Genomic DNA, 26148 nt, shown 5'->3' with positions numbered 1-26148 from the left:
ATTCATAGTCTTAACATTTCTTGTTTATAATAAGTAAGTCGGATTATTGTGAGGAGTAAATATGATAATGTATATAAAGCGTCTAGCACAGTTTTTGGTATGTAGCAGGTGCTTGATAAATTTTTTCACCCTCAAATATCATATTAATCTATCAACCTCAAGTCATTTTGAGGGCCCTACCTCTTCAAGGAAAATTAACTTTCCACAAAGATGCATCAAGTACCCTATGTTTCACGTTCTTGGCAAAATGATTCAGTGCCCCAAAGTACAAGAATCCCAGGTTAAGAAACACCGTTATATACCAAATTTTCATCATAAAAACAGGTATTTTGGTCACCTTTTGAGTAGAATATGAAATTTCACATAAAATTTTAAGGGAGAAAAGAGACTTTAAAGAAATATTGGGTGTTTATTGAAGGCTGTTTCAGCCATGCCTTCCAGATGCCTATGTAAATGTTTACTTTCTTCTGCTATAATTGGTATTTTGCTGGGAAAGTTACATCATACTAATATAGTAGGAAAGACTGTAGACTTTATGGTCAGATGTAAGTTATACTCTTAGCTCCTTCACTTGGTAGCTGTGTAACTTTCACAGATTTATTTAACAACTCTGAACCTGTATTTCCAGCTATAAATGCCCTTTTTTCTAGTCAAGATTCTTGTGGCCCTAATCAAGCTAGGTCAAAAAAGGGGAGTTTATGCAGTTCCAAGAATAAGACTGACTAAGCATCCAGGCCTCCTGGGAACTGACACTGTGAAGCCATCAGGACCTAGCCTCCTTTTCTGACAGACTTTTTGTATGTCATGGCATTGCTATCTATTTTTCCAGCTTTTGTTTTTTCCTCTCCTTCCTGGGTCTAACTGTAGTGGCTCTTTCAGCCCAGCTCTGTTTTCCAATATATCATGGCACTTTCCTGCCATGTCTTATTTCAAATTTCTGAGAATTTAGCTGAGTCCATCTTTTCCATTCAGACTGCATATGGCCTAGATTGCATTGTGGTCTGTGATCAAGTCTGGTGCACATCTCTGTGCTCTGATCAGCTGAGCTGGAGCAAGATCTCAAATACAGACCATGCCATGCAGGGCATTAAGAGACATGGGCAGAGATTTCCCCTGAAATCAAATAGGCAGGCCTCATGAAATATGTCTAGCATTCTTACCCAACATAGTTGAAGCAAGGATTGAAGGTAATTTATATAAAGGCCTAACACCGTTCCTAGGACTTGGTAGGTATTTAGTAATGGTAACTTATTATTAATATTATTGTAGAGAATCTCATTCAACCAGGAAGATAAACTTTAACAAATTGCTCCTTTAAATTAACTTTGACTTCTGTTACTCATGGTTATTTCAACAAAGAAAAAAAAGTGTTTGTAGAATTGAGGAAAATACTTTTCTTTATAAATGTATGTGGGAGATTACAAGTGAATACAGTGAACCTGAGTAAAATATCTCAAACTTATTAATTAAACCAGATGAAAAATTATTTTTCTTTTTTCTCCCCTCTTCTTTCCAGATCAAAGGAAGGGAACTATGTGATTTTTTAAAAGTGCTTTTACATTTTAAACATTAATTATGAAACTTTATCTTCTGGCAGAAGAATCTCCTTATCCCCTGAACAAACAAAAGTAATTGAGATGAATTTAAAAATTGACTTTGCAACAATATAACTAGTTTGATTTCTAACCTGAAAAGACTCTGATACTGATGTAGCCATCCAAACCAGGAAGTAAAATTTCTGACTCAGGAATGCAGGCAGTTGGAAAATCTGTAGTTTCAGACTTTAGCCATTAGAAATGTGTGTTTTGAAATTCTTAAAGAAGAATTCTTCAGTTTTATGTTGGTAAGACATGTACCAGATTAGTTATTAATCACAAAATATCCAGTTAAATGCAAACATCCAGTTATCAAACACTTTATTTCAATTATTTTTGCAGGTGTGGGTAATGTTAAAATTAACTGTGAAATTATTTTCTTTAATAGTGAAGAAATTGCTTTTTATAATGGGAATAAAAGAGAAAAGCAGACAATCCACTCAGTCTTCCAAAAACTGGTAAGATTGCATACTTGAGGCGCATGTATTTATGGAAAAATTTTTTGACCTATACAAGATCTGTATACATATAACTAATGTATGTGTACATATATATCTTTAAGATATTTGTTTTTAAATAACTATAAAGGATTTTGATACTATTTTTTTATTTTAATTTTATTATTATTTCTTAGGAGGTACCAGGGATTGAACCTGGCACCTTGTACATGGGAAACAAGCACTCAGCCACCGAGCTATACTCCCTCCCATGATTTTTATTTAAAAAATGAGATTAAAAGCTATCATATCAATATATTAACCTACCCAATTAGGATAAATGGCTAGGTTAATTAAAATAATCTTCCATGTATTTTTGAAGAGGTTGCCTAGGAGTCTTTAGTGATAAATTTAGTGATTCTGCCAGAAAGAATTTGTTTCTATAACATTCATGAAAATAATAATCAGTGAAGATAATTATTTAGAGCATGGGTCAGCAAACTTTTGCTGTAAAGAGCAAGCTAGTATATATTTTGAGCTGTGTTGACCAGACAGTCTCTGTCAGAACTGTTCAACTCAGCCATTGGAAACTAGCCACAGAAAAAAAGAACATGAATGGACATATCTTATTCTAATAACCCTTTAGGAAAATAAGTATCAGACTGGATTTGGACCATGGACCATAGTTTACTGACCCCTGTTTAGAATATAAACATTGTTTCTTGTGGAAACTATACTTCAGTTATTTACTAACCACTTGGAAAGTTTGAATCCAAGTATTTTATTCATTATTCATTCAAAAGATATTGAGTGCTATCTAGGTGCCAGTGCTTGTTTTAGGAAATAGCGATATGGTAAACATAAAGAACAAAATCCTCCCTTGAAGGAGTTTGCATTTTAGTGAAAGTTTGTGAAATTAAACACATATTTTAAGTGATTAAAAAAAAGATTGAAGAAGTTGTTTTGAATTATTTCAGGAACTGGATTTTTGCCTTATCAATATTTAATGTGACTGAACTTCCTAATTTTTAGAGTGCTCACTAATAAAATGCAGAAGGTAATGTTCTAAAGGAATGCTGTTCAACAGCTCTCTCACATGGCTTGCTTATTCTTGTCCGTTAGGTTACAGTCCAAATATTAACACCTCATCGAGGCTTGCCTTCTTTGATTAGCCTATCTGAAATGGCCTCCCTTAGTTATTCCATATTTTAATCATCTGTTTCCTTAAAAGCATATATTGCAATCTCTAATTACCTTGCATATTTACTTCTTTGCCCCTTTCATTAGAATGTCAGCTCCATGCGTTCAGGGACCTTGTCTGTTCAATTCATTGTTGTATCTCCAACATTGAGCACAATGCCAGGCATGTGATATTCACTGAATAAATGTCCCTGGCATTGTTCTAGTTGCAGAGAATGCTAAGAGCAAGATATTCTGTCCTCAGGAAGCTCACATTTTAGTGGAGGAGACAGTAAATATGTAAGTAAATAGATATTTTATATAATTTCCAGTAGTAATAAAATAAAACAGCCTGAAGGGTTGGAGTATGATGAGAGTTGCTGTTTTAGGTAGAATAGACAAGAAGGTACTTTTTGAGGTGACAGTAATCTGAAACCTACATGAAGTGAGGGACTTAGTCATAAAATGTAAATATCTAAGAAGAAAGTATTCCTGGCAGTGGGAGCAACAAGAGAAAAGTCTTATGGCATGTTTGGGAAATCAGTGTTTTGTAGCTCAGTGAGAAGGAGCAAAGTAGAAGCAGGTGACATTGAAGAAAGAGCCGGGTGCCAAACCATGCTGGGCCTTGAATTAGCTAATAGATAAAAATTCAGGAACACTGAAAGTCCAGAATAAAAAACATTTTTAGAATCGTATTTTTGAGATGATGCTTGTTCAGATTAAAGCTGTAGACTTAGACTGAGGGGCATTAATTTACATTATCACAGTTCAAATTGGATGTAATATAATTCTTGGAGAAAGCACAGATAAGTTGTCTCCACTTAAAGCAAAGCATTGAGTGCCAATCTAGACAGATATTGTTTCAACCAAATTCTCTTATCCCTCTATTCTTCCTTGCTTTGGTTGTTGATCAGTTTTGGGATATATGTATCTGACAGTATTATGAATACAACAGCATTGTATTATTACATGCAAGGAACACAGTACAATTGGTTATGTAATTTTCACTGTTTGCATAAAAATGGTTTCATGAAGTGTTTGTTTTGATCTGCTATTTGAATCAGTTTTGTGCTCAAAGAAGTGTTATGTACATTATAATCAGAAATCATAGGCACTCAGTAAATATTTGTTTGCTAGATGAATAATACAGTTTGTTTTATTTTCATTGTACTTTCATTTATTTTCTTACATGTAGAGAATATGCATTTTGTTTGTTTGTTTTTGCTTTTTGCCAGGTGGAGCACCTACATAATTTTATTTTGTTTCGGTTCTCTACGGGCTTCATTGATAACATAATTGCCAAATGTAAGTATATTTTAAAAAGGTGGTCAAGTGAGATTTGTGGGAAAAGTGAAATATTTTTATGTTTTAAATCTTAACTCTTTTGTTTCAGATTTTGCCACTGTAGTTGGATACCTCGTTGTTAGCCGTTCTTTCCTAGACTTATCTCATCCTCGACATCTCAAGAGTACACATTCAGAACTTCTGGAGGTAAAATAGTAGTAATAGTAATTATAACAATATATTGAAAACTTAAAAAGAAAAAGAAAGAAAGCCCAGCATATTCTTTTTAATCTTAGAAATGTACGTGAAGACTAATGCTTATTTCTATTTAAGGATTACTACCAAAGTGGAAGAATGCTTTTACGAATGGCTCAAGCTCTGGGTCGAATAGTTTTGGCTGGTCGTGAAATGACTAGATTGGCTGGGTAAGATTTTACTAATAATGAGCAATTGTAAAGACCTGTTTTTAAAAATACGGTTTCCCTCATGATGGTACCCCGTTGAGGTTAAGGTATGGGGATAACTGAAGCCCCATTTTCCACTTCAAGAATCTGGTTTTGTTAGAAAATTGAGGAATATTTTTCTCTGATAGTGAACTTCTCATGTTTCCCTAAGACACCTAATTTGAGCTAGAGTAATGGTTCTCAAACTGGTTGCTCCATGGAGATTGGTATTTGATAGGTTAGGAAGTGCTGAATCATGGTAGTCTTTTCTTAATTCATAGAAAATTTAAGTTAATGAACAGAATTTCCTCATTTGAACTCACCCCTCCCACCATATTTTTTTTTCTTAGATCTTTGATAATAGTAGCCTAGCAAAACAGATTTAAAAATATGATGCTGACTTTAGTGGGGGGAAAATGAAAAGTCAGTGGTACTTAACATGGTGTAGCAGTTTGATATGGTTATGAATTAAAAAAATAGATATTGGCTTATATTTGTAATCTGATCTGTACCTGGTCATGATTGAGTTATGATTAGGGTATTGGCAAAGAACAGAGTTGAGGGCTTTCTGTGTTGGGGTTTTGATTTTGGAGTTTGATGCTGAAGACTTAAGCTAGAGCCCCAGCAACTAAGCTCACAGAGGAAAGAGAAAGAGAAGCCAGCCCCAGGAAGAAAGGAAGCTTGAATCCAGAGATAAGCAAGCCCCAGGCGTGTAGGAACCTAGGAAGCCTGAATCCTTGCAGATGTTGGCAGCCATTTTGTTTCAAATAGACTTTGGTGAGGGAAGTAACTTATGTTTTACGGCCTGGTATCTGTAAGCTCCTACCCCAAATAAATACCTTTTATAAAAACCAACCAATTGCTGGTATTTTGCATCAGCACCCCTTTGGCTGACTAATACACATGGTATCTGTAGGTACACTTACAAATATTGGTGTGTTGTCTGGTAGAAATTTGTTCTAGACCATATAGTAGAATTAAATATTTTATTATTGCAAGCTTTATTATAAAGAGCATGACATGGTCTAAAAAACATAATGTTAAAGGCACCATAAATTTAGATTTCTCTGTCACCTGAAGAAATTTTATAACTTAAGATCTCTCCCAGGTCTGTGAGTCATCTTCATGTTTCCTCTTACTTCTTTGTTCCTCTTCTCTCTTCCTTGGCCATTAAGGTCTTCATGGCAAATAGAGGGAGCATAAACTACTATGAGGCGTTTATTTCTCATGAAAATGCGAACATTCTTCCTACCCGTTAGTCCTTTTGCTTTGCCTTTATGGTTCATGAAGTGCTTCTCTTCTTTCAGGAAGTTTCTGCTTGTTATTCACAGAAAAATCCTGTTTTGCTTCTCTCATGCCTTCTGTTTGACCATCGGGTTAGTCTTATTCTAACCAACCTCTTAATAATTAGTGTTGATTTCTCTCTATTGCCACAGTATGTTGCTTCTAATATTAAAAACTCTTCATCTTTTCTCCTTCCTCAGAGTAGGGAAGAGAGGAATCTTTCAGATTGTTCCCCGTTTGCAGAGAAGAAGCATGCATTTGGCATACACATTGTAAATGCCGTGCTCAGATAGGAAGCCTTAACTTTATATGTGGCTCTGTCAGTCACTCCAGCAGGAACTCAGGGTCCATATTTCTTGGGTTTAAGGAATGCACTGGTCTTTTTTTTTAATATGTTTTTTTATTACAGAAATTGTGAGCTTACAAAACAGTCATGCGTAATGTTGCAGAATTCTCATATCTCACCCCTCCACCAACACTTTACTTTTTTGTGGCACATTTGTTACAGATTATGGAAGAACATCATCAGACTATTACCATTATGTTATGTAGCTTACATTTAGTATATTTTTTCCATATACTCCCTTGTTATTAATACCATGTATTAGTATTGTACATTTGTTATAGTTCATGAGAGAACACTTTGATATTTGTATTGTTAACCACAGTCCATCTTCTACCGCATGGTTCACTGTTATACAGTATAACCCATCCAAAGTGTACACTCAGTGGCTCTCAGTAGTCTTTTTGTACTACTCACTAGAAACTTCCTAAAAATTCCAGCAGCAAACAACCTGCTTGGTATGCCTATTAATGAAATGACCATTGATTTTGGGGGATCCTATGAAACCCTTTCTCCCATTTCCATGCTCCTACCCTCCTACTGAAACATAATGGACAAAACATAAACATACTATCAATAATTTATGTTTATGAGAAATTTAGGTGGTTCCGTGTGAATTAAATTATAATTTTAGAAACTTAGGTTTGTCTGAAATAACAGATATGATAGCCTTTGGAGTATTGATTATGGTTCCTTTTTTTCCTTTCAATTTTAGTTTTACTGCTCGGATTACAGAATTGATGCAAGTTCTAAAGGATTTAAATCATGGCAAATATGAGCGCACAATGGTCTCACAACAGGAAAGGGGTAAATATGAAAGTATTTGGTTACAATTTTAAGTTTTTACTAACATAATATAATGCTTTAGTACTTATTTTCCATTTAAGGTTCTGAAAGAGCACAAGATATTCCCTTGATACCTGGTGCTGGAGAAATCATCAATGCAGATAACATTATAAAGTATGTACAGAGAGAGTTCTTTAGCACAATAAACATTTGTCGTTATAGTAGCCTTTCTCTTGCAGTTTACATTTGCTTAGATTTAATGTAAAATTATCCTCTTTTTTGTTGATTTTCTCTGTAGATTTGATCATGTTCCTTTAGCAACACCAAATGGAGATATATTGATCCAAGACCTTACTTTTGAAGTAAGTTGTTAAATGATCATATAAAAGCTTAAATATTCTTGAAAATGTGAACTGAAAACTGTTGTCTATTTAAAATATTTAAAATAACTTTAAGGCTTGACTTAATTTCTGATTCGCCACAGTAAGTCTTTGAAACACTTAGAAATCTATTTTTCTTATTTGACTAAGTAAGAAAATTTCAACTACTATTATCAAAAGAATGTTTGCCAAAAAAGTTCAACTCAAAAATAGATAAAGTTAATTAGAATATCCAATTTGGAATGATTATTTAAACATGCAAATATAATTTTAGTCACTTTAATTGAATTTTTAAAAAAAGCTTATGTGGTATTATTGTTTTGACTGTGCAGTACAATAAATAACTATAGAAACAAAATATACACTTTCTGGTTAAAACACTGTAAGAACTAAACAACAATACCATTGATGCCCACTTACCCAAAATAACCTTTCATGCTAACTGAATAGTAATACTGAAGACGGCAGGACAAATTAAAAAGAAAAGGCAAAATATGAGAGTTTTCCTATGATTTGTAATACTATTGCAAACCTAAAGGATAAGCTATGTGCATGTTGTGACTTTATGAATGGTTCAGATCTGGAAAAGCTGAAGATTAGTAATAAATTCCTCTCATGTGGACCATCTCCCCAGTTCCAAATACCACTTCTTACAACAGCACTGTCTAATAGAGCTTTCCACAAGGACGAAAATGCTCCGTGTTTACACTGTATAGAACAATAGCTACATGTGGCTATTGAGCACTTGAGATGTGACTGACCAACAAACTGAACTTTAAGTTTTATATAATTTTAATTAATATGATTTTTAAATAGTCACATGTAGCTAGTGCCTACTCTGTTGGACAACATAGCTGTAGAATCCTTTTTTATCTGCCTATGTATATGGCCTTCTGTAATTTGTGCTTTATATAGGGATTTTTTTCAGTCTCTTTCATTAAAGAAATGTCTGGTAATTTATAAAATAAGCATAATTATTAGATTTCTTTTTAAATTGTTAGACTCTTAAGTCTTCAACTTTCTGCTTTTGGTAATATACTTAAGTACATCTCTGTTTTTCAAGGAACTATGAAAATAAAAAGATAGTTTCACAAAATACTTTGAACTTGAGTTTGAGCCTTTCCTTTGGTAGGCTCTTTTTTCCTTTATCAAGTTGGCCCCTTGAGGTTATAAAGCAAATGAAACTGCCATGTTATCTCCTCCTTTTGTTCTCAGTCTTGAATTAAGGTGCCAGTGAAATGGGTCACTAGAAATGACATAAATATTATATAGATATGCCATATATTGTTGTCGACACTGCAGTCTTTTAATAATGGATGTTTGGTTGGCATATCTGCAGGGGAATGATTGCATAAGACCATTATCAGTGTCTGCACAGGTTAAGTGCATAGTGATACCCCAGACTCCTTGGAAGAAGCCCTATATTGCCAGAGGTCGAAAGCTTTAGCATCTCTTGTTGTAGGCCTGATACCCCAGACAGATTTGGGTTTTATTTGGCTGCAAGTGGGGCAGTCCTCACAGACGCGTCAGGAAATAGGGAAATAGGGAAACCAGCCATTCATGCCAGCCTCCAGGCTGTGTGTTTACCCTGTGTTCCCCTTTCAATTATATCCAGTGGGCTGTGTCTATCTTGTCAGTCATTTCCATCACCTGGGTCTTTACTAAGATATCTGCCTATGTTTCCCAGAAAAGAGGTCAGCTGATGGGCAACTAAATAGAAAACTGAAATCTCTACCCCTTAATGTTGCGGGTGATCCCAGATAGCTTGCCATAGTTTAGCACCCCCTCCCCCCCACAAGAGACTCCCATTTATAAACCATTTATTGGCTTCCCATTGGGCGATCCATATTTGTTAATCCTTTCATAACTGCCCATGAATCAGTACAAATGGTGACCATGTGTGACTCTTTTATAAGAACTGACCAGATAGCTCTTTGCTCAGCTCATTGACTGCTGTGTCCCATTCCAGTCTTCACTCACAAGGTGTCTGTTGCTGGTTGTATGCTACCACTGTCTAACATGGGAGTTGGCCTGAGCAGAAACCACCCATGTACCAAGCGTTCTGTGGGGATGTTCCTTCTCTTTCCTTTATCTGCTGGGGCTCCTCTAGGGTCAAATGTAGGGCCTCTTCCAATTCTGTGTTATATGTTTCAGGCCCCAGAAGAGGTTGTGTTTTAGTTTGCTAAAGCTGCCAAAAGGAATATACCAGAAATGGATTGAGTTTTACAATGGGAATTTATTAGCTTACAAGTTTACAGTTCTGAGGCCATGAAAATGTCCAAATTAAGGCATCATCAGGCAATGCTTTCTCCCTGAAGGTGGCCTGTTGGCAATCCTAGATTACTCTCACATGGGAAAGGCACATGATGGCATCTGCTGTTCTCTCCCTTCTTTTCCAGATTTCATTGCTTTCAGCTTCCAGCTTCCATGGTTTTCTCTCTTTCTGTATTATATTCTTTTATAAAGGACCCCAGTAAGAGGATTAAGACCCACCCTGGGCCATCCCTCAACTGAAGGAACCTACTCAAAGCCTTACTTATAATAGGTTAACACCCACAAGAATGAATAAGCTTTAAGACCTTGATTTTCTGGGGCCCGTTCAGTTTCAAACTGTCACAGGTTGTAACTCCAGAGAGATAGGATTAGGTGTTATTTGCCTCCTCTGCTATAGATATGCATGCTACCACACTGGTATGCCATTCTGGGCTACCATAGAAACAGGCCTCACAAACAGCCCTTCTACCCTTATTGCAATACATGTTTTTATTTCCATTGCCTTATCTCCTGTGGTGACCTCTTGTAGTAAAGCTTGGTGTACAGCTATGAATTGCTTTTCTGGGATGGTATAATCATGCTCAGCTCCTTTGAAGGGTTGAGACCAAAACCCTGTGGTGATTCCTGTCTTCCCATTCCTTTGCAGTAGGACCCACCCCATTCTGTCCTCTGTGATGGAGATATCTGGCTCAGAAGATAACCCTGGAATCACAATTTGCATAACTTGTGCTTGACCTACTAAAATTTTTGCTTGGGCATAGGTCTCTATCTTGTGCCTCCAATCCCATATGTCTCCCTTTTTTTATTAGCCTATTTAGGGAGTGCAGACATTGTGCCAAGTGAGGGATAAATGTCCTCCAATAGCCCAAGAACCCCCCAAAAGTCTGTACCTCTTTAACTGTTGTAGACAGGAGAAAGCGTGACACTTATTTAGCATAGTAAATGGTAAAACATGAGTCTCACACAATAGTCCACCTCTGAGAAACTTGACAGTGTTTCTTGCTCCCTATATTTTCTGGGGTTTGATTGCCCATCATTTTTTCTGGAGATGCTGCCACACCTTCTCTGTGACTTTCTGTAAAAGACTTGATTCTATAGAGGTTAGTGAGATATTATTCACATACTGTTTTACCTTTACTTGTGGAAGTGGACCCAAGGTGTCCAGGTCTCTGGCTATTAATCTGTGACAGGTAGTAGGCCTATGTGTATATCTTTGGAGAAGGACCTGGAGGGTCCACTGCCATCCTTTCCAAGTGGAAACCAACGTGTGCAGTGATTATCTATTGTTATACTAAAGAAAGTATTGGCCAAATATATAGCAGCATGATAGGTCCCTAGACAGGATGTTAATTTCTCTTATATTTGGGCTACATTGGGTATGGCAGCACGGATGGTAGGAGGGACTTTGTTCAGTTCCTGATAATCTATGATCATTCTCTATGTTCTTTCTGGCTTCCTTACAGGCCAGACTGGCCTATTGAAAGGACTCTGTGCCAGTCAATTAATTTATACTTATTCCATTTCCAAGATAGTTGCAGATATATTTTTGTGCCTCCCAGGTTGGCATTGTAGTTTAACAGCCACTGTTTTCCTTGGCTACTTTAGGAGGACAGATTCCCACCTAGTATGTCCGTGTAGCATGGCCTTCACGATTCTCATCCTTAAGTGAAATTTTCTTTTGGTGTTATCTAGTGTGGCCCCTGAGAGAGTATATTTTCAGGTATAGGGGATATGCACACCCATCTGTGGGCTGGAGGGGCTTGCCCTATCTGAAGAAGGAGATGAGCTTTTTTCACCAGGGTGGATGTACCCCAATACCCTTCAATGTATGCCAGTGGTCCAGATAACCATTGGGGATTCCCTGAGGAGACAAGTAAGGTTCCCAGAGATTCAGGGCTATCTGGGGCTTGGAGGCTCCATGTGGAACTAACAATACATTGGTCCCCACTAAGTAAATAAAATGTGTTGCCCCTAGTAGAGAAGGGAGTACATTACACCATCATACATGGGAATCCTCAATGGTTATTTGGGACCCTCTAGTTTATTGTTGTTTTGACTTTAGCCTCTTCCAGTGTTTTAGCAGAATGGCATTGAGTTGTTTGTCAATTTTCTCCCATGCCTCCCTAGCTTTCAGCAGGTCCTGTCACATTGGATTTTGGGGTAGGTGATTTTCCTTTTTCCCATATTTCACTCTCCCTTTTGGTACTCCAGACTCTGGATGTTACCTCTACCAGTCTCTGTCTCTTCTATCTCAGCAAGGGCTTATCTTACATGATACAGAGATCTTGGTAAGAGGGCTTATGCATTATGGGAAATGCAGCTTTTAATATTCTTGATACCTGCTGTAAAAGTGGCATTTTCAGGGCCCCAGAAGAGCAGGGCATAAATGACGGCATGCATTGCTAGCTCCCTCAGCAGCACTTGTGCTCCTTCAGTACTTTTCCAAGAGGTAGTGGTGTCTCCTGACATCTCTCCCTCTGATGGCTATGATCTTGGCAGATGTTAAAGAGCCAATCAATTCAGGTGCTTTTGGTCTGTTTAGAGCTTTTCTTTCTTTTTAGTCAGTTTGGTAGTTTGTGTTTCTCTTTGTCCATTTCATCTAGATTGTTTCATTTGTTGGCATACAGTTTTTCATAATAGCCTCTTAAAATCTTTTATTTCTGTGGGGTTGGTCGTAATGTGTCCCCCCCCCCCTTCTTTTCTTTTTTTTTTTTAATCTTATTTGTGTTCTCTCTCTCTCTTTCTTTCTTTCTCTTGCTCTTTTTTTTTTTTTTACGCTTTGTCAGATAAGCTAAAGTTTTATCAATTTTATTGATCTTTTCATGGAAACTGGAAACACCTTTTGGTTTTCTTGATTCTAATTTTTTATTCTCTACTTCATTTATCTCCCCTGTAATCCTTATTTCCTTCCTTCTGCTCACTTTGGGTTTAGTTTGGTCTTCTTTTTTCTAGCTCTTCCAGTTGTGAAGTTTGGTATCTGATTTCAGATCATTCTTTTTTAATGTAAGTATTTAGAGCTATAAATTTCCCTTTCAGTCTTTGCTGGACCCCATAAGTTCTGGTATATTGTGTTTTCATTTTAATTCACCTCAAAGATATTTCCTAATTTCCCTTATGACTTCTTTGACTCACTGGTTAATAGTATGTTGTTTAATTTCCACAGATTGGTGATTTTTCCATTTCTCCCTCTCTCATTGATTTCTAGCTTCATCCCATTGTTGTCAGAGAAGATATATTGTATGATTTCAGTATTTTTCACTTTATTGAGATTTGTTTTGTGACCCAACATATATGGGCTATCCTGGAGAATGATGCATGTGTACCTAATAAAAGTGTGTTTTCCGCTGCTGTTGGGTGAAGTGTTCTATAATGTCTGGTAGGCCTAGCTGGTTTAGAGTATAGTTCAAGTCTTTCATTTCCTTATTGATCTTCTGTCTAGATATTTTATCCATTATTAAAAGTGGTATATTAAAATCTACTTTTAATATAGAACCACTAATTTCTCTCTTCAAACCTGTGACTATTTGCTTCATATATTTTTTCATGTATTTCATTCATTTGCTTCATATATTTCATTCATCTTGAGCCTTTGCCATTAGGTGCATATTTATTTATAATTGTTATGTCTTCGTGTTGAATTGTTCCCTTTAAAGGAATAGAATGACCTTCTTTGTCCCTCATAATGGTTTCTTTTTCTTTCACTTTTTTTATTTTTTAAAAGATACTTTGATTACATAAATGTTACAGAGAATATATAGGGGATTCACATATGGCCCACTCTCCACACCTCCCACATTTTCCCACATTAGCAACATCTTTTATCAGTGTTGTACATTCATTGCAATTGATAAAACACATTTTGGAGCACTGCTGCTAAGCGTGGATTATAGTTTACATTGTAGTTTGCGCTCTCTCCCATTCAACTTCTTGGTTATGGCCAGATATATAATGGCCTGTACCTGACATTGTAATGTCATTCAGATGATTCCCAAGTCCCGAAAATGCCGCCCCCCCCACCCCATTACACCCTTTTTCACTCTTCCTAGCCTCAGAATATCCATGGGTCATTGCCTCTGCAACAGTGATATTTCTTCCATTGCTAGATTCACAAGGAGTCTATAGTTGAATACTAGTAAGTTTATTTTAGTCCATAGTTTGTTTCCCAATCCTGAGGACTCTTGGATGGTGATGCCCATTCCACCATTACTTGAGGGAGGCTTCGATACCATACATCTGATAGATGGGATCCTCTTGCTTTCAGTTTTAGGTACTCTCGGTTCCTTGGTTTGTTGTTTGTCCATCACCTCCTCCCTGTTGTTGCCCTGGGTAAGTCCATTGAACTGGAGAGTAGGTGTTGCAACTCCGTTGAGATTCAGGACTCAGCTGGCACATGGACAGGCCAAAGATTTATGTCTCTTAGATGTACACCTACCAATGCAAGGTTCAAATAGAAGGACGGAAGGGTCATGCATAGGGAAACCACTGCTGAATCTAACTCAGTCACACTGGGGAGCATAAATACCAGATTAGTACCCACTGGCAAGGAGCCAAATTCCTGAGCTGTCTGCCCTGATGATAGTGTATGGATGTCTCCATATCCCTGAGGAGCCTCATTATTTGGGGTCATACCTTCTTTGGCTGTCAATGAGATCCTGTAGAGATGTGCATAAGTGCTACCTCTGAAATGGCCTCCCGACTCTTTGAATTCGCTTAGCCATATAAATTCATGGTAGTTTTTGATTTAAGGTCTATTTTATCTGATATTGGTAGAACTACCTCAGTTCTCTTGGTTACTATTTGTATGACATGTTTTTTTCCCTTTTTTACACTTTAAACATACTTGTGTCTTGAAGTTAAGGTCTCTTGTAATGTAGTTGGGTCGTTTTTAAAATCTAATCTGCCAATCTCTGCCTTTTGACAGTTTAATCTGTTTACATTTAAAGTCACTATTAATTTTTTCTTGTACTGCTTTAGCTATGTGAAAGCTACTTCTCTGCTGTCAGGACAAATTCTGGGCAGGAGAGCCCAAGATGAGTTTCATTGTTCAGCCTTCCAGACTTGTACCTGGTAGATTGGCACTGACATACAGGAACCCCAAAACACCTATAGGGGTTTTACTGTGCTCCCTCTGGAACAAGGCCAGGAACCTACAGTGGGAGCTCAGCCTAGCTCCACACTGCTGGGGAGGGGTTGGAGGAGGGGCCTGCAAGGGTACCATGGAATTTGAAGATGCATTTTCTTGATTCAGCACTTGCCCAGTTACTACAGCCCTTTAACTGTTGCCTGTAGTTTTGTTTTTGTTTTTTTTTTTAAAGATTTATTTATTTATTTAATTTCCCCCCCTCCCCTGGTTGTCTGTTCTTGGTGTCTGTTTGCTGCGTCTTGTTTCTTTGTCCGCTTCTGTTGTCAGCGGCACGGGAAGTGTGGGCGGCGCCATTCCTGGGCAGGCTGCTTCTTTCTTTTCACGCTGGGCGGCTTTCCTCACGCACGCGGGGGACACCCTTGCGTGGCAGGGCACTCCTTGCACGCATCAGCACTGCGCATGGCCAGCTCCACACGGGTCAAGGAGGCCCGGGGTTTGAACCGCGGACCTCCCATGTGGTAGACGGACTCCCTAACCACTGGGCCAAAGTCCGTTTCCCTGTCTGTAGTTTTGAGGAAGATTAATGTCTTTAAGGTTTCTCTGCTACATTTGCCTTAGAGGTTTGGAACAATGGTCACCCTCAGAGCCAGCCCCTAGTGATCTGAAGTGGCTGATCAGAAGCTGTAATCAGCTATCAGACAACACACCGCTGGGCTCTGGAGAACTAGGTCCTTATAGCCCATCCTGTCACCTGGAAGTCCTGCCTACAGAGCTCACTGCTGCCTGCCAGAAGGCGGGCAGTGGGAAATGGTAGACTGCAGGAAGGGTGAAATTCTTCGGTATTTATTGAAATTTACCAACCTCTTTCTCCAGCTCTTTCTTCAATGCTATGCACAGTGTTCCACTAGACTCCATAGTATCGAAATAGTTGATTCAGACAGTTCTTAGCAGTTAAATAGCTGTTTTGGTGGAGGGACTTTTTCCTGGAGCTTCCTACCCTATCACCTTCCCACATTCCATCTCTGGATTTAATATGTTTCTGGCCAGTCCCTGTAACTTCACTTTTATAATCTCAAAAACCTCACATTTTGCTCTTATTTTGGCTTCCTTTGGGAAGTCTTATTTGAGCCTATTTGTTCAAGTTTTTTACTTTGTGACCTTGTTCTCTGAATCTTTTAAAGCTCCTAAGGGCATTACTGTTATAGAAGAATACAGATATTATATTTAATAACTTTGTGTCATCAACAGTAGTTTAAAGAATATTCAGTATATTCAGTTTTATAGGACAAGGAAATATGTAATGGTTTAGAAAGAAGTCTTTCAGAATTATTCCTTAAAAGAATTTCTCATAAAAAAGATCAGTTCATTCATCTGAAAAATCATTTGGAATAGACTATTCTCCAGTGTTGGTTTGTATAAAGTATGGTATTTTACTACAGTTAACTCTGAGATAGGTGTATTAGGTGTTAAAACATAAGTTATTTCACTCCTCTGCCAAAAACAAAACAAAAACAATCCTCTGATGGTACTCCATTTCATTAGAGTAAAAGCCAAAGTCCTTTCAATGGCTTACAATGCCCTATAGGTTTGCTTCTCACCAGTCTACCCCCATTGTTTACTTCTGTGGGCTCATTTCCTACTGCTCTTCTCTCCTATTCGTTCTTTTCCAGCCAAATCAGTCTCTGTCTTGTTTTTTAACAGGCCCAGACACATTTCTGCCTCAATGCCTTTGGATTGGCTTTGGGGGGTGAGGGGTGGGGAGAAGCTCAGTCTTTCTTCGGATAAGTCCTAATTCAGTCCTTTATTTCTTTTAACATTTTGCTCAGTTCTCAGTGAAGCCTACTCTTGACCACCCTGATTTAAAATGCACTTTCTCCCACCCTGATTTGTTTTTTCTCCATAGCAGTTTATTTCTAGCATACTATTTAATTTTCTAATGGATGATGAGTATTCATTATTGTATGTTTTCCCATTAGAATGGTAAACCGATTAGGGCAGGATTTTTTTGTTATTTTGTTTTTGGTCTCTCTTATTCACTAAATGTAACCCTGTTGCCTAGAATAGAGCCTGACACAGAGCATTCAGTAAACATTTATTGAATTGAATGATAGGAACCTCAGACAGCAGTTTAAATTTTTTTTTCAAAGGCAGGTTACACAGCTGGTATAACTCATATCCTTCTGATATCATGTTTCCTTCTGTGCTGCAGTGCTACTTCATGGTGTCAGCTAGAGTTAGAACCCAAGTTTTATGATCTTTTCCAGGGCTAATTAGGCACTTACTTATAAGACCAACCATAGTCCAGAACTTATACAATCTTTACTTTTTTTTTTTTTCATTTTCTCTTATCTTTACATCGTTGCAGATCAATTTGGTTGCACTTGTAAATATTTGTAATTCACATCTACTTTGACTTCTAATTTGAATCTAATTTGTAGAAACATTTCTCATTAGTGCATAGATTTACTTGCATGCCCAAAGATTCATTACAGTATTATCTCAAAGGGCAAAACAAAATGCAGAACAACCTAAATATTTAACAAAAGGGGAGTATTTCAGTAAATTATGATACATCCTTACTAGGGAACATACTGCAGGTATTAAAAAAAGGGATGAGGGGGTCTGAATATACTGATATATTGCTAAATAATTTCATTGATATATTGCTAAATAATAAAAACAAGTTGTAGAACAGTATTACATAGTATGGTTCAGTTTTCTTTAAAAAGATTTTGTGTATATAAATATGTATTTTTTTAAATAACAGATTTTTTTTAAGATTTAGCTCTTGGTATTCAGGTTAAGATTAAGTTGATGACATCAATTAATCGTGGTTTTTAAATTCAACTTTTTGGGAAGCAGATTTGGCTCAACGGATAGAGTGTCCGCCTACCACATGGGAGGTCCAGGGTTCAAACCCAGGGCTTCCTCACCCGTGTGATGAGCTGGCCCACACGCAGTGCTGATGCGCACAAGGAGTGCTGTGCCACGTAGGGGTGTCCCCCGCATAGGGGAGCCCCACACGCAAGGAGTTAGCCCCATAAGGAGAGCCGCCCAGCGCGAAAAATGTGCAGCCCGCCTAGGAGTGGCATCGCACACACAGAGAGCTGACACAGCAAGATAAGACACAGATTCCCAGTGCCGTGGACGAGAATCCAAGCGGACACAGAACACACAGCGAATGGACACAGAGAGCAGACAACTAGGTGGAGGAGGGGCGGGGAAGGGGAGAGAAATAAATAAAAAATAAATCTTTAAAAATAAATAAATACAACTTTACCACATTGAAAACTAATACATCCTTGCTGAAAAAATGTATCTGAATAAAAAGTAAAAGTAAACAAAACTAAAAGGACCCAATACCATATCCCTCCACTGCTTCTACCATTTAATAGCATGTTTACAAACAAAATAGAAAGCTTATAATTAGCAAGAGCTGTTTGACTCTTAAGTAAATGTCCATTGATGATATATTCACTCTAATTTAGTTAATTCATTGACTAATTTCTATTTTAGGTTCGCTCTGGGGCCAATGTTCTAATTTGTGGTCCAAATGGATGTGGAAAGAGTTCACTTTTCCGTGTTCTTGGTGAGGTAAGTACAAATTGGCTTCAAAATTTTGTGGTCTTAATTTGCTATATAATCTACCACATTGTTAAATTCACAACTGCCTGTCTCCTTCTCCTTTCCTTTTATAGTTATGGCCTCTTTTTGGAGGTCGTCTAACTAAACCTGAGAGAGGAAAGTTATTTTATGTTCCTCAGGTAAGACCTTGTTAGAGTTATTTCATAAACCTTTTTCCTTTCTATTTATTTTTTTAAATTCACTTCTAATGACTTGTGCTCTACTACTATCAGAGACCTTATATGACCCTTGGAACTCTTCGAGATCAAGTGATCTATCCAGATGGAAGAGAAGATCAGAAAAGGAAGGGAATATCTGACCTAGTAAGGGAATGTTTATGTCCTAGACCCACTAAAAATACTCCATTTCAGATTCTTTATCATAATCAGTTAAGTATTTTAAACACTAGGTTGTTTATCTTAACCATAAAACCTTCCAAAGCTTGTCATTAATTACCATTTACCAGACTGAGGTAAGATGATAACCACTTTGCTTAAATGTGACCTGTTCAGTATTTAACCTTATCTATACCCTATTGTTTGTTTTCTCATTGTCCCCACCCTTTCATTTTGCACAATGGTGTTATACTCTTTAAGCTGCTAGATATATATTGTGTCAAAGTTAGTATAAATAGAAACTGAAAGGTTCAGTGCTACCTTTGTGTACTATTCTTTTGTGAAATGTGCCTTTTTAATTGATATAAGCAATGGAATTATAAAGGAAGATGGAGAAATTTGGTTTATCTTAAGCTGAGTTTCATTTTCAATCATTTTGCTGAAAGGTGCTGAAGGAATACTTAGACAATGTCCAGTTGGGTCACATCCTAGAACGTGAAGGAGGCTGGGACAGTGTTCAGGATTGGATGGATGTACTCAGTGGTGGAGAAAAACAAAGAATGGCAGTAAGTATACTCAGAATTGTCCAAAAATATACCTGGTTGCATGAAGTCATTCTTGTATTCCAGTACTTTGATTAATTAAAGCTTTATTTTAATATTTTGATTTAGCAGTTGTTACATTGTGGATTTGTTCAAATGATAATAGAAACTCAAGAATATATTACTTGCATGTTAATTTAATATTCTGAAAGATTCATAAAATTAATGCCACAGTCTGTGAAAACAAAAGCTGTGGATCCAATTATGTACCCAGAGTGGTAACACATTGGTTCCTTGTTGGGGTACAAGATCTGTTTCAGTATCTTCATCCTTATAGACATCTCTTTTTCTCACCATTTATGTATATTTGTATATAAAATATTATATATATATATATTTTTTTTTCCCAGGGCTCAGGGTCCACTACCTAAGTTACTTAGAATTTTTAGATTTGCCTAATATAAAGAAGCATTTGAAAGGAAGTATTTTAATTGTTATAGTTGACTAAACTTATCCCTGACCAAGCATGACTACTAAACACTACAAATTAAGAATGATACTTGGAGTACCGTTAAGAGGAGTATCTTTTAAAGAGTCATTTTCTCACTCTACATACCATAGTTTGAGAAAAATCAGAAGTTTGGTTTTTTTTCTCCAGAGTATTAGCCTGGGGGAAATTAGAGAAAACTGCAGCCAAAGAAAGTAAGCAAAAGAAATGGCTTATAGCTGAATTGCTTACCCATTATCTTCAGGTTGTATAGTCTCCCTATTTATTGCCTTCTGTATTAGTCAGCCAAAGGGGTGCTGATGCAAAATACCAGAAATTGGTTGGTTTTTATAAAGGGTATTTATTTGCGGTAGGAACTTACAGATACCAGGCCATAAAGCATAAGACCAAAGTCTATTTCCACGTGTTGGAGCAAGATGGCTGCCGAGGTCTGCGAGGGTTCAGGCTTCCTGGGGTCCTCTGGGCTTGGCTCCTGTTTTCTCCACAAGGTCAGCTGTAGACTATCAGGCGACCAGCTCCGTCTCTTTGCCTGGGGCTCTGGCTTAAGACTTAAGCATCAAAACTCCAACATCAAAATTCAACATTAAGAACCCCCAACTCTGTCTTTGGTCATACCTTTTATCTGTGAGACCCCACCCACCAAGGGGTGGGGACTCAACACCCTAATGACGTGGCCCAATCAAAGTCCTAATCATAACTTTTTTAAAAAAAGATTTATTTCTCTCCCCTTCACCCTCCCCCCCCCCCCAATTGTCTGATCTCTGTGTCCATTCGCTGTGCTTTCCTCTCTGTCCACTTTCGTTGTTGTCAGTGGCACGGGAATCTGTGTTTCCCTTGGCTGCATCATCTTGCTGTGTCAGCTCTCCGTGTGTGCGGCACCATTCCTGGGCAGGCTGCACCTTCTTTCGCACTGGGAGACTCTCCCCACGGGGCACACTCCTTGCGCGTGGGACTCCCCCACGCGGGGGACACGCCTGCATGGCACGGCACTCCTTGCGCGCGTCAGCACTGCACATGGGCCAGCTCCACACGGGTCAAGGAGGCCCAGGGTTTGAACTGTGGACCTCCCATGTGATAGACGGACACCCTAACCACTGGGCCAAGTCCGCTCCCCCCTAATCATAACTTAATCATGTCCAGGTACAGACCAGATTACAAACATCCAGTGTCTTTTTGGAATTCATAACTATATCAAACTGTTACACCTTGTATTCCCTGATTTTGCATATTGTTTTTCTAAAAATCATTACCCTTTATATATAAGCCCGACTAATGGTATACCATGAGATTACTATAGAGTAAGAATGAATCATAAACAAAAGAAAAGAAGGATGTTAGCCATACTTAAAGTGGTAGTTGAGCTGAGGGAGTGAAAATGTGAAATGATTAGGCATTTCTAGAGTCAGTTTATAAGATATCTAATAGAAATAGCTACAAGCCAAAAAAACAAATTTAAATTCCTGTACTTATGATGTCAAAGAAAATGGAAGGGTAAGTCAAGGTTTACAAATGGACTCAATGGAAACTCAGAGAAAGAATAATAGATTTGCTTAATTAAGGAGTCCTCTGAATGTTGTATGAAGGTACAAATGCAGTAGTTTTTATGTGAAGATAAATACAAGTGTGTGCTTATAGGAATGAGAGGATATATTGGAAGAAGATTAAGGTGGGGGGAAGTTTCCCCAAAAACAGATGAAGTTTAAAAGAGTTGTTTGGGAAATGGGGAAAGCTCATCCATGACACAGCTGCACATGTAACTGTAGCATGACCAAGCCATTGGCAGGATGTAGCCTGTAAAGGCCAGTGTTTGGAAAATTGAATGTGAAGTATAAAAGAGAACATACTGTTTTTGCTACTTTCTATAAAGATTTTAGAGGGAGAAAGAAAGAAAGCTAATGTAACAGATATTAATATTTGGTGAAGTTATTGATGGAGTATGGACATGTTCATTTTTACTATTTTTCAGTTTCTTGGTAGGATTGAATATTTTCAAAAAAAGGTTGGGAGTAAAAGGGTGACATATTTTAGGTATATTAGTTTAGAATACATTACAAATTTTAGAAAGAACAAATTTGTAAGGTGTCACCACTCCAAACAATGAGTCTTTAATAGTGAAGGTTTATGTAAAACAAACCAAAGGAACCTTAGGGTATGAAAAGTCAGAATTTGAATTTGGGGCATAAGAGTGGGAATATAGTAATATTATTGAATAAAAGGAGGTCCTGTAAACAGATTTCTAAAAGTTCCTGAACAAAAACTAGTAAACATGTAGGGAGATCAGATTATCAATCTATTATTCCTACTGGAAACTTAATTAACAGTATCATTTCTACAGAGTTCATTTTAACTAAGAATCTGCTCTTTGCAAGGCTCTGTGCTAGGTGGCTGCTTATCTGGCCTATAATCTAGGAAGGGATTCCCATACTTTCTACTCACTGAATAGAAGGCAGAGTTCATTTATAGCTACAAAGAAAATGTGCTGGTAGAATAAAGTAGAGATTGGTTTCAAATGGCAGATCATATGTAATTCAAAAGCCCCATGAAATGAGATACAGACAAAGGAAAGATTTGGGAGAGTTAAAGCACCTTACTAATGCCATACAGCTAGTTAGTGACAGAACTGAGGTTCAGATCCAAACTTCTTGCTTTAACCCAGTACATAATAAGCCTTCAGTGTGCAGGTGATCTGTCCATCTAGTTTTCTTCTCTCATTGTCTTTTGAAGTCCCCAGTGTACCTTTTCCTTACCTCCAAAGTACCCTCTTGGGGCCAACCAGTATGGCTCACCTAACTCAGTAAGTTGGGATATCTCACTTTTCTGACCAAAAATTGCCTTTCCTACTCCATTATTCTTGCTATTTCTATTTAGTAGTGGGTTTTCTTATTTTGAATTATCAAAAAGTATATATGGTAGTATATATGGTAGAAAATTGGAAAGTCTATAAAAGTATAAAAAAAAGAGCCAAAATGCCCTTACCAGAGATACGAGTGTTATAAAATTTCGATAATTTTTAAAATCTGTTTTTGTAAATTTATTTTTTTCTTTTACCTGATTGACAGCTGTCCCTGTTCTTCAGACTCACTGCACTCTGTAGTTTCTTGACCCTTTCCTTTTCTCACAGTGGCTCACTCCCCTTGTAACTGCCTCCTTTCCTGTCTTCATAATCCAGTCCCCCACATGGGAGTTACTCAGGAGGTATTTCTTAAAGGAATGAACAAATGTTCCCTTTCCTTCAACTTCCGTTCCCAGTTTTTGTTTCATTATATTACCTAAACCCCAACCCAAAATTTTTGTTTGCTTTGGCATTTCTCTACCCAGACTTCAGAGCACAGCCGAAAAAAATCAGACAGTTTTGTGGATTGGTGCCACCAGACATTTATGGCTTCCAATCTTAGATAGGCTCAGATTGTTGACATAAGAAACAAATGGTATGTGCCAAACTTCTAAGGCAGAAAATACTTTATGTTCATGTAGTTCAGCTAAAATGTTGCGGTTAGACAGTAAGTAGAAATAAGGTTGTGCAGGGCTTTGTAGTCCCTGGTAAGGAGTTTGAATTTAATTCTAAGCGAAATGAGAAGTTATTGAAGAGTTTTAAGCATAAGAGTAGATTTCTCTGATTTACATTTTCCAAATGATTCTCTCTGGTTGTGGAGAATGGTTTGGAAAGGAGCAAAAAAAGAGGGTAGAGGATGGGAAGTGGATTTGGGCCAACGGATAGGGTATCTGCCTACCACATGGGAGGTCCACAGTTCAAACCCAGGGCCTCCTGACCTGTGTGATGAGCTGGCCCACATGCAGTGCTGATGCACGCAAGGAGTGCTGTGCCACGCAGGGGTATCTCCCGCATAGGGGAGCCCCACACACAAGGAGTGTGCCCCATAAGGAGAGCCGCCTAGCACAAAAAAAAAGTGCAGCCTGCCCAGGAATGGCGCCACGCACACACACAGCTGATGCAGCAAGATGACACAACAAAACAAGACACAGATTCTGGGTGCTGCTGACAAGAATCCAAGCGGACACAGAAGACACACAGCAAATGGACACAGAGAGCAGACAACTGAGGGAATGGGAAAGGGGAGAGAAATAAAAAATAAATACTAAAAAAAAAAAAAAAGAGGATAGAGGAGGCCATTTGTGGTTATCCAGGCTGGAGATGAATGTGTTCTAGGCTATGCACATGCTTGCAGAGATGCAGAAATGTGAGTGAACTTTACACTCCACAGGGTTTACTGATGAATGGAATGAAAATGGGTGAATGAGGAATGGATTTTAGGGGGGAAAATCTAGAAAACCTGTTTGAATTTTAGACTTAAAGTTTAAGAATCTTGTGAGGCATCCATGTAGAAAGGTTGAGTAGAAATTTTTATATATCAATCTGGAAATTAGAAGAGAAGCATGGGCTAGATAGATATATTGGAGTTGGCAGAATGTAAATAGTGTTTGAAATCATTAGTTTATTGGTTTCCTAGGGCTCTTGTAACAAATGAACACAAACTGTTGGCTTAAAAACAACAAATTTATTCTTTCACAGTTCTGGAGGCTAGAAATCTAAAATCAAGGTGACAGCAGGGACATTCACCCTCTGAAGGCTCTAGGGAAGAAATCTTCCTTTCTTCTTCCTAGTTTCAGTGGTTGCCAGCAGTCCTGGGCATTCCTTGACTACTACATTCATTAACCCAATCTTCTTCCCTTGTTACATGGATTTCTCCCTGTGTGTCTATCATTACAGGACTTTCTTATAAGAATACCAGTCAGGGAAGCGGACTTGGCCCAATGGATAGGGCATCCGCTTACCACATGGGAGGTCCACGGTTCAAACCCCGGGCCTCCTTGACCCATGTGGAGCTGGCCCATGCTCAGTGCTGAAGCATGCAAGGAGTGCCATGCCACGCAGGGTCCCCACATAGGGGAGCCCCACGTGCAAGGAGTGCGCCCCATAAGGAGAGCTGCCCAGCGCGAAAGAAAGTGCAGCCTGCCCAGGAATGGCACCGCACACCCAGAAAGCTGACACAACAAGATGACGCAATAAAAAGAAACACAGATTCTGGGTGCCGCTGATAAGGATAGAAGGGTCACAGAAGAACACACAGCGAATGGACACAGAGCAGACAACTGGGGGGGTGGGGGGGAGGGAGGAATAAAAAATAAAAAAAGAATACCAGTCATTGGATTTAGGGTCCACCCTAATCCAGTGCTATATATTCTTGACTAATTATGTCTGCAAAGGCCCAGTTTCCAAATAAGGTCAAGTTCTGAGGTTTGGGTTAGGCATGAACTGGGGGTGGGGTCAGGGTGGGGGCTTTGCTAAATCCTAAGAATTAGCCCTTAGGAACCCAGTTAATATTCAAGTGGAAAACCAACTGAGAAAGTGGCCCAAGAAGTAAGAGAAAAACAGAGCATGGTGCCACTCTCACTTTCTTAAGAAAAAGGGAGTGGTCATCTGAGTTGAAAATTACAGAGAAAATAAATTGGGTAAGGATAAATAACTGTCCATTGATTTGGGGAACATGGACATCATTGGAACAAATGACAAATTGGAACTTTTTGGAAAAAGGATCAGAATAAATTCTCAGGAAAAAAATGCATTTGGAAAATAAACATGGGGAAAATGTTCAGCATTCATTATTGGTGGGAATAGCTAAAGGAAAAAAATAGGACTCCTTTTCTCACACACCTGATATAAAATTAACTCAAAATGGATTAAAGACCTAAATATAAAAGCTAGAACCAATAAAATGCCTGGAATAAAATGTAGGGACGCGTCTTCAAGACCTGGTGGTAGGTGATGGTTTCTTAAACCTTACACTCAAAGCATTAGCAATGAAAGAAAACATGGACTAATTGAACCTTTTCAAACTTCATCACTTTCGTGCTTCAAAGGACTTTGTCGAGATGAAAAGGAGAAAATATTTGGAAACCATATATCTGACAAGAGTTTGATTTCTGTGTCATGAAGAGATCATACAACTCAGCAATAATAGGGCAAGGGGTCCAATTTAAAAATGGGCAAAATAGATATTTCTTGAAAGAGGAAATACAAATGGCCAGAAA

The 26148-nt window shown here is 38.0% G+C and overlaps 1 protein-coding gene across 4 annotated transcripts in view; it reads left to right on the top strand.

Annotated features, from left to right (window-relative positions):
- ABCD3 (ATP binding cassette subfamily D member 3) overlaps positions 1–26148 on the top strand; it is a 106819-nt gene that overhangs the window by 70292 nt on the left and 10379 nt on the right. For all 4 annotated transcript variants that reach the window (XM_004451002.5, XM_071217243.1, XM_071217241.1 and 1 more), the window contains 11 exons: positions 1984–2053; positions 4447–4516; positions 4605–4702; positions 4829–4920; positions 7281–7372; positions 7453–7525; positions 7650–7713; positions 18605–18682; positions 18787–18852; positions 18946–19035; positions 19494–19613. In XM_004451002.5, coding sequence (XP_004451059.1) covers positions 1984–2053; positions 4447–4516; positions 4605–4702; positions 4829–4920; positions 7281–7372; positions 7453–7525; positions 7650–7713; positions 18605–18682; positions 18787–18852; positions 18946–19035; positions 19494–19613 — 913 coding nt within the window. The remainder of the gene's footprint in view (positions 1–1983; positions 2054–4446; positions 4517–4604; positions 4703–4828; positions 4921–7280; positions 7373–7452; positions 7526–7649; positions 7714–18604; positions 18683–18786; positions 18853–18945; positions 19036–19493; positions 19614–26148) is intronic.

The sequence above is a fragment of the Dasypus novemcinctus genome, chromosome 9, assembly GCF_030445035.2.
Source record: "Dasypus novemcinctus isolate mDasNov1 chromosome 9, mDasNov1.1.hap2, whole genome shotgun sequence".
NCBI lineage: Eukaryota > Metazoa > Chordata > Mammalia > Cingulata > Dasypodidae > Dasypus > Dasypus novemcinctus.
The sequence above is the reverse complement of the archived record's forward strand: the minus strand, read 5'-3'. Positions and strand labels throughout refer to the sequence as shown.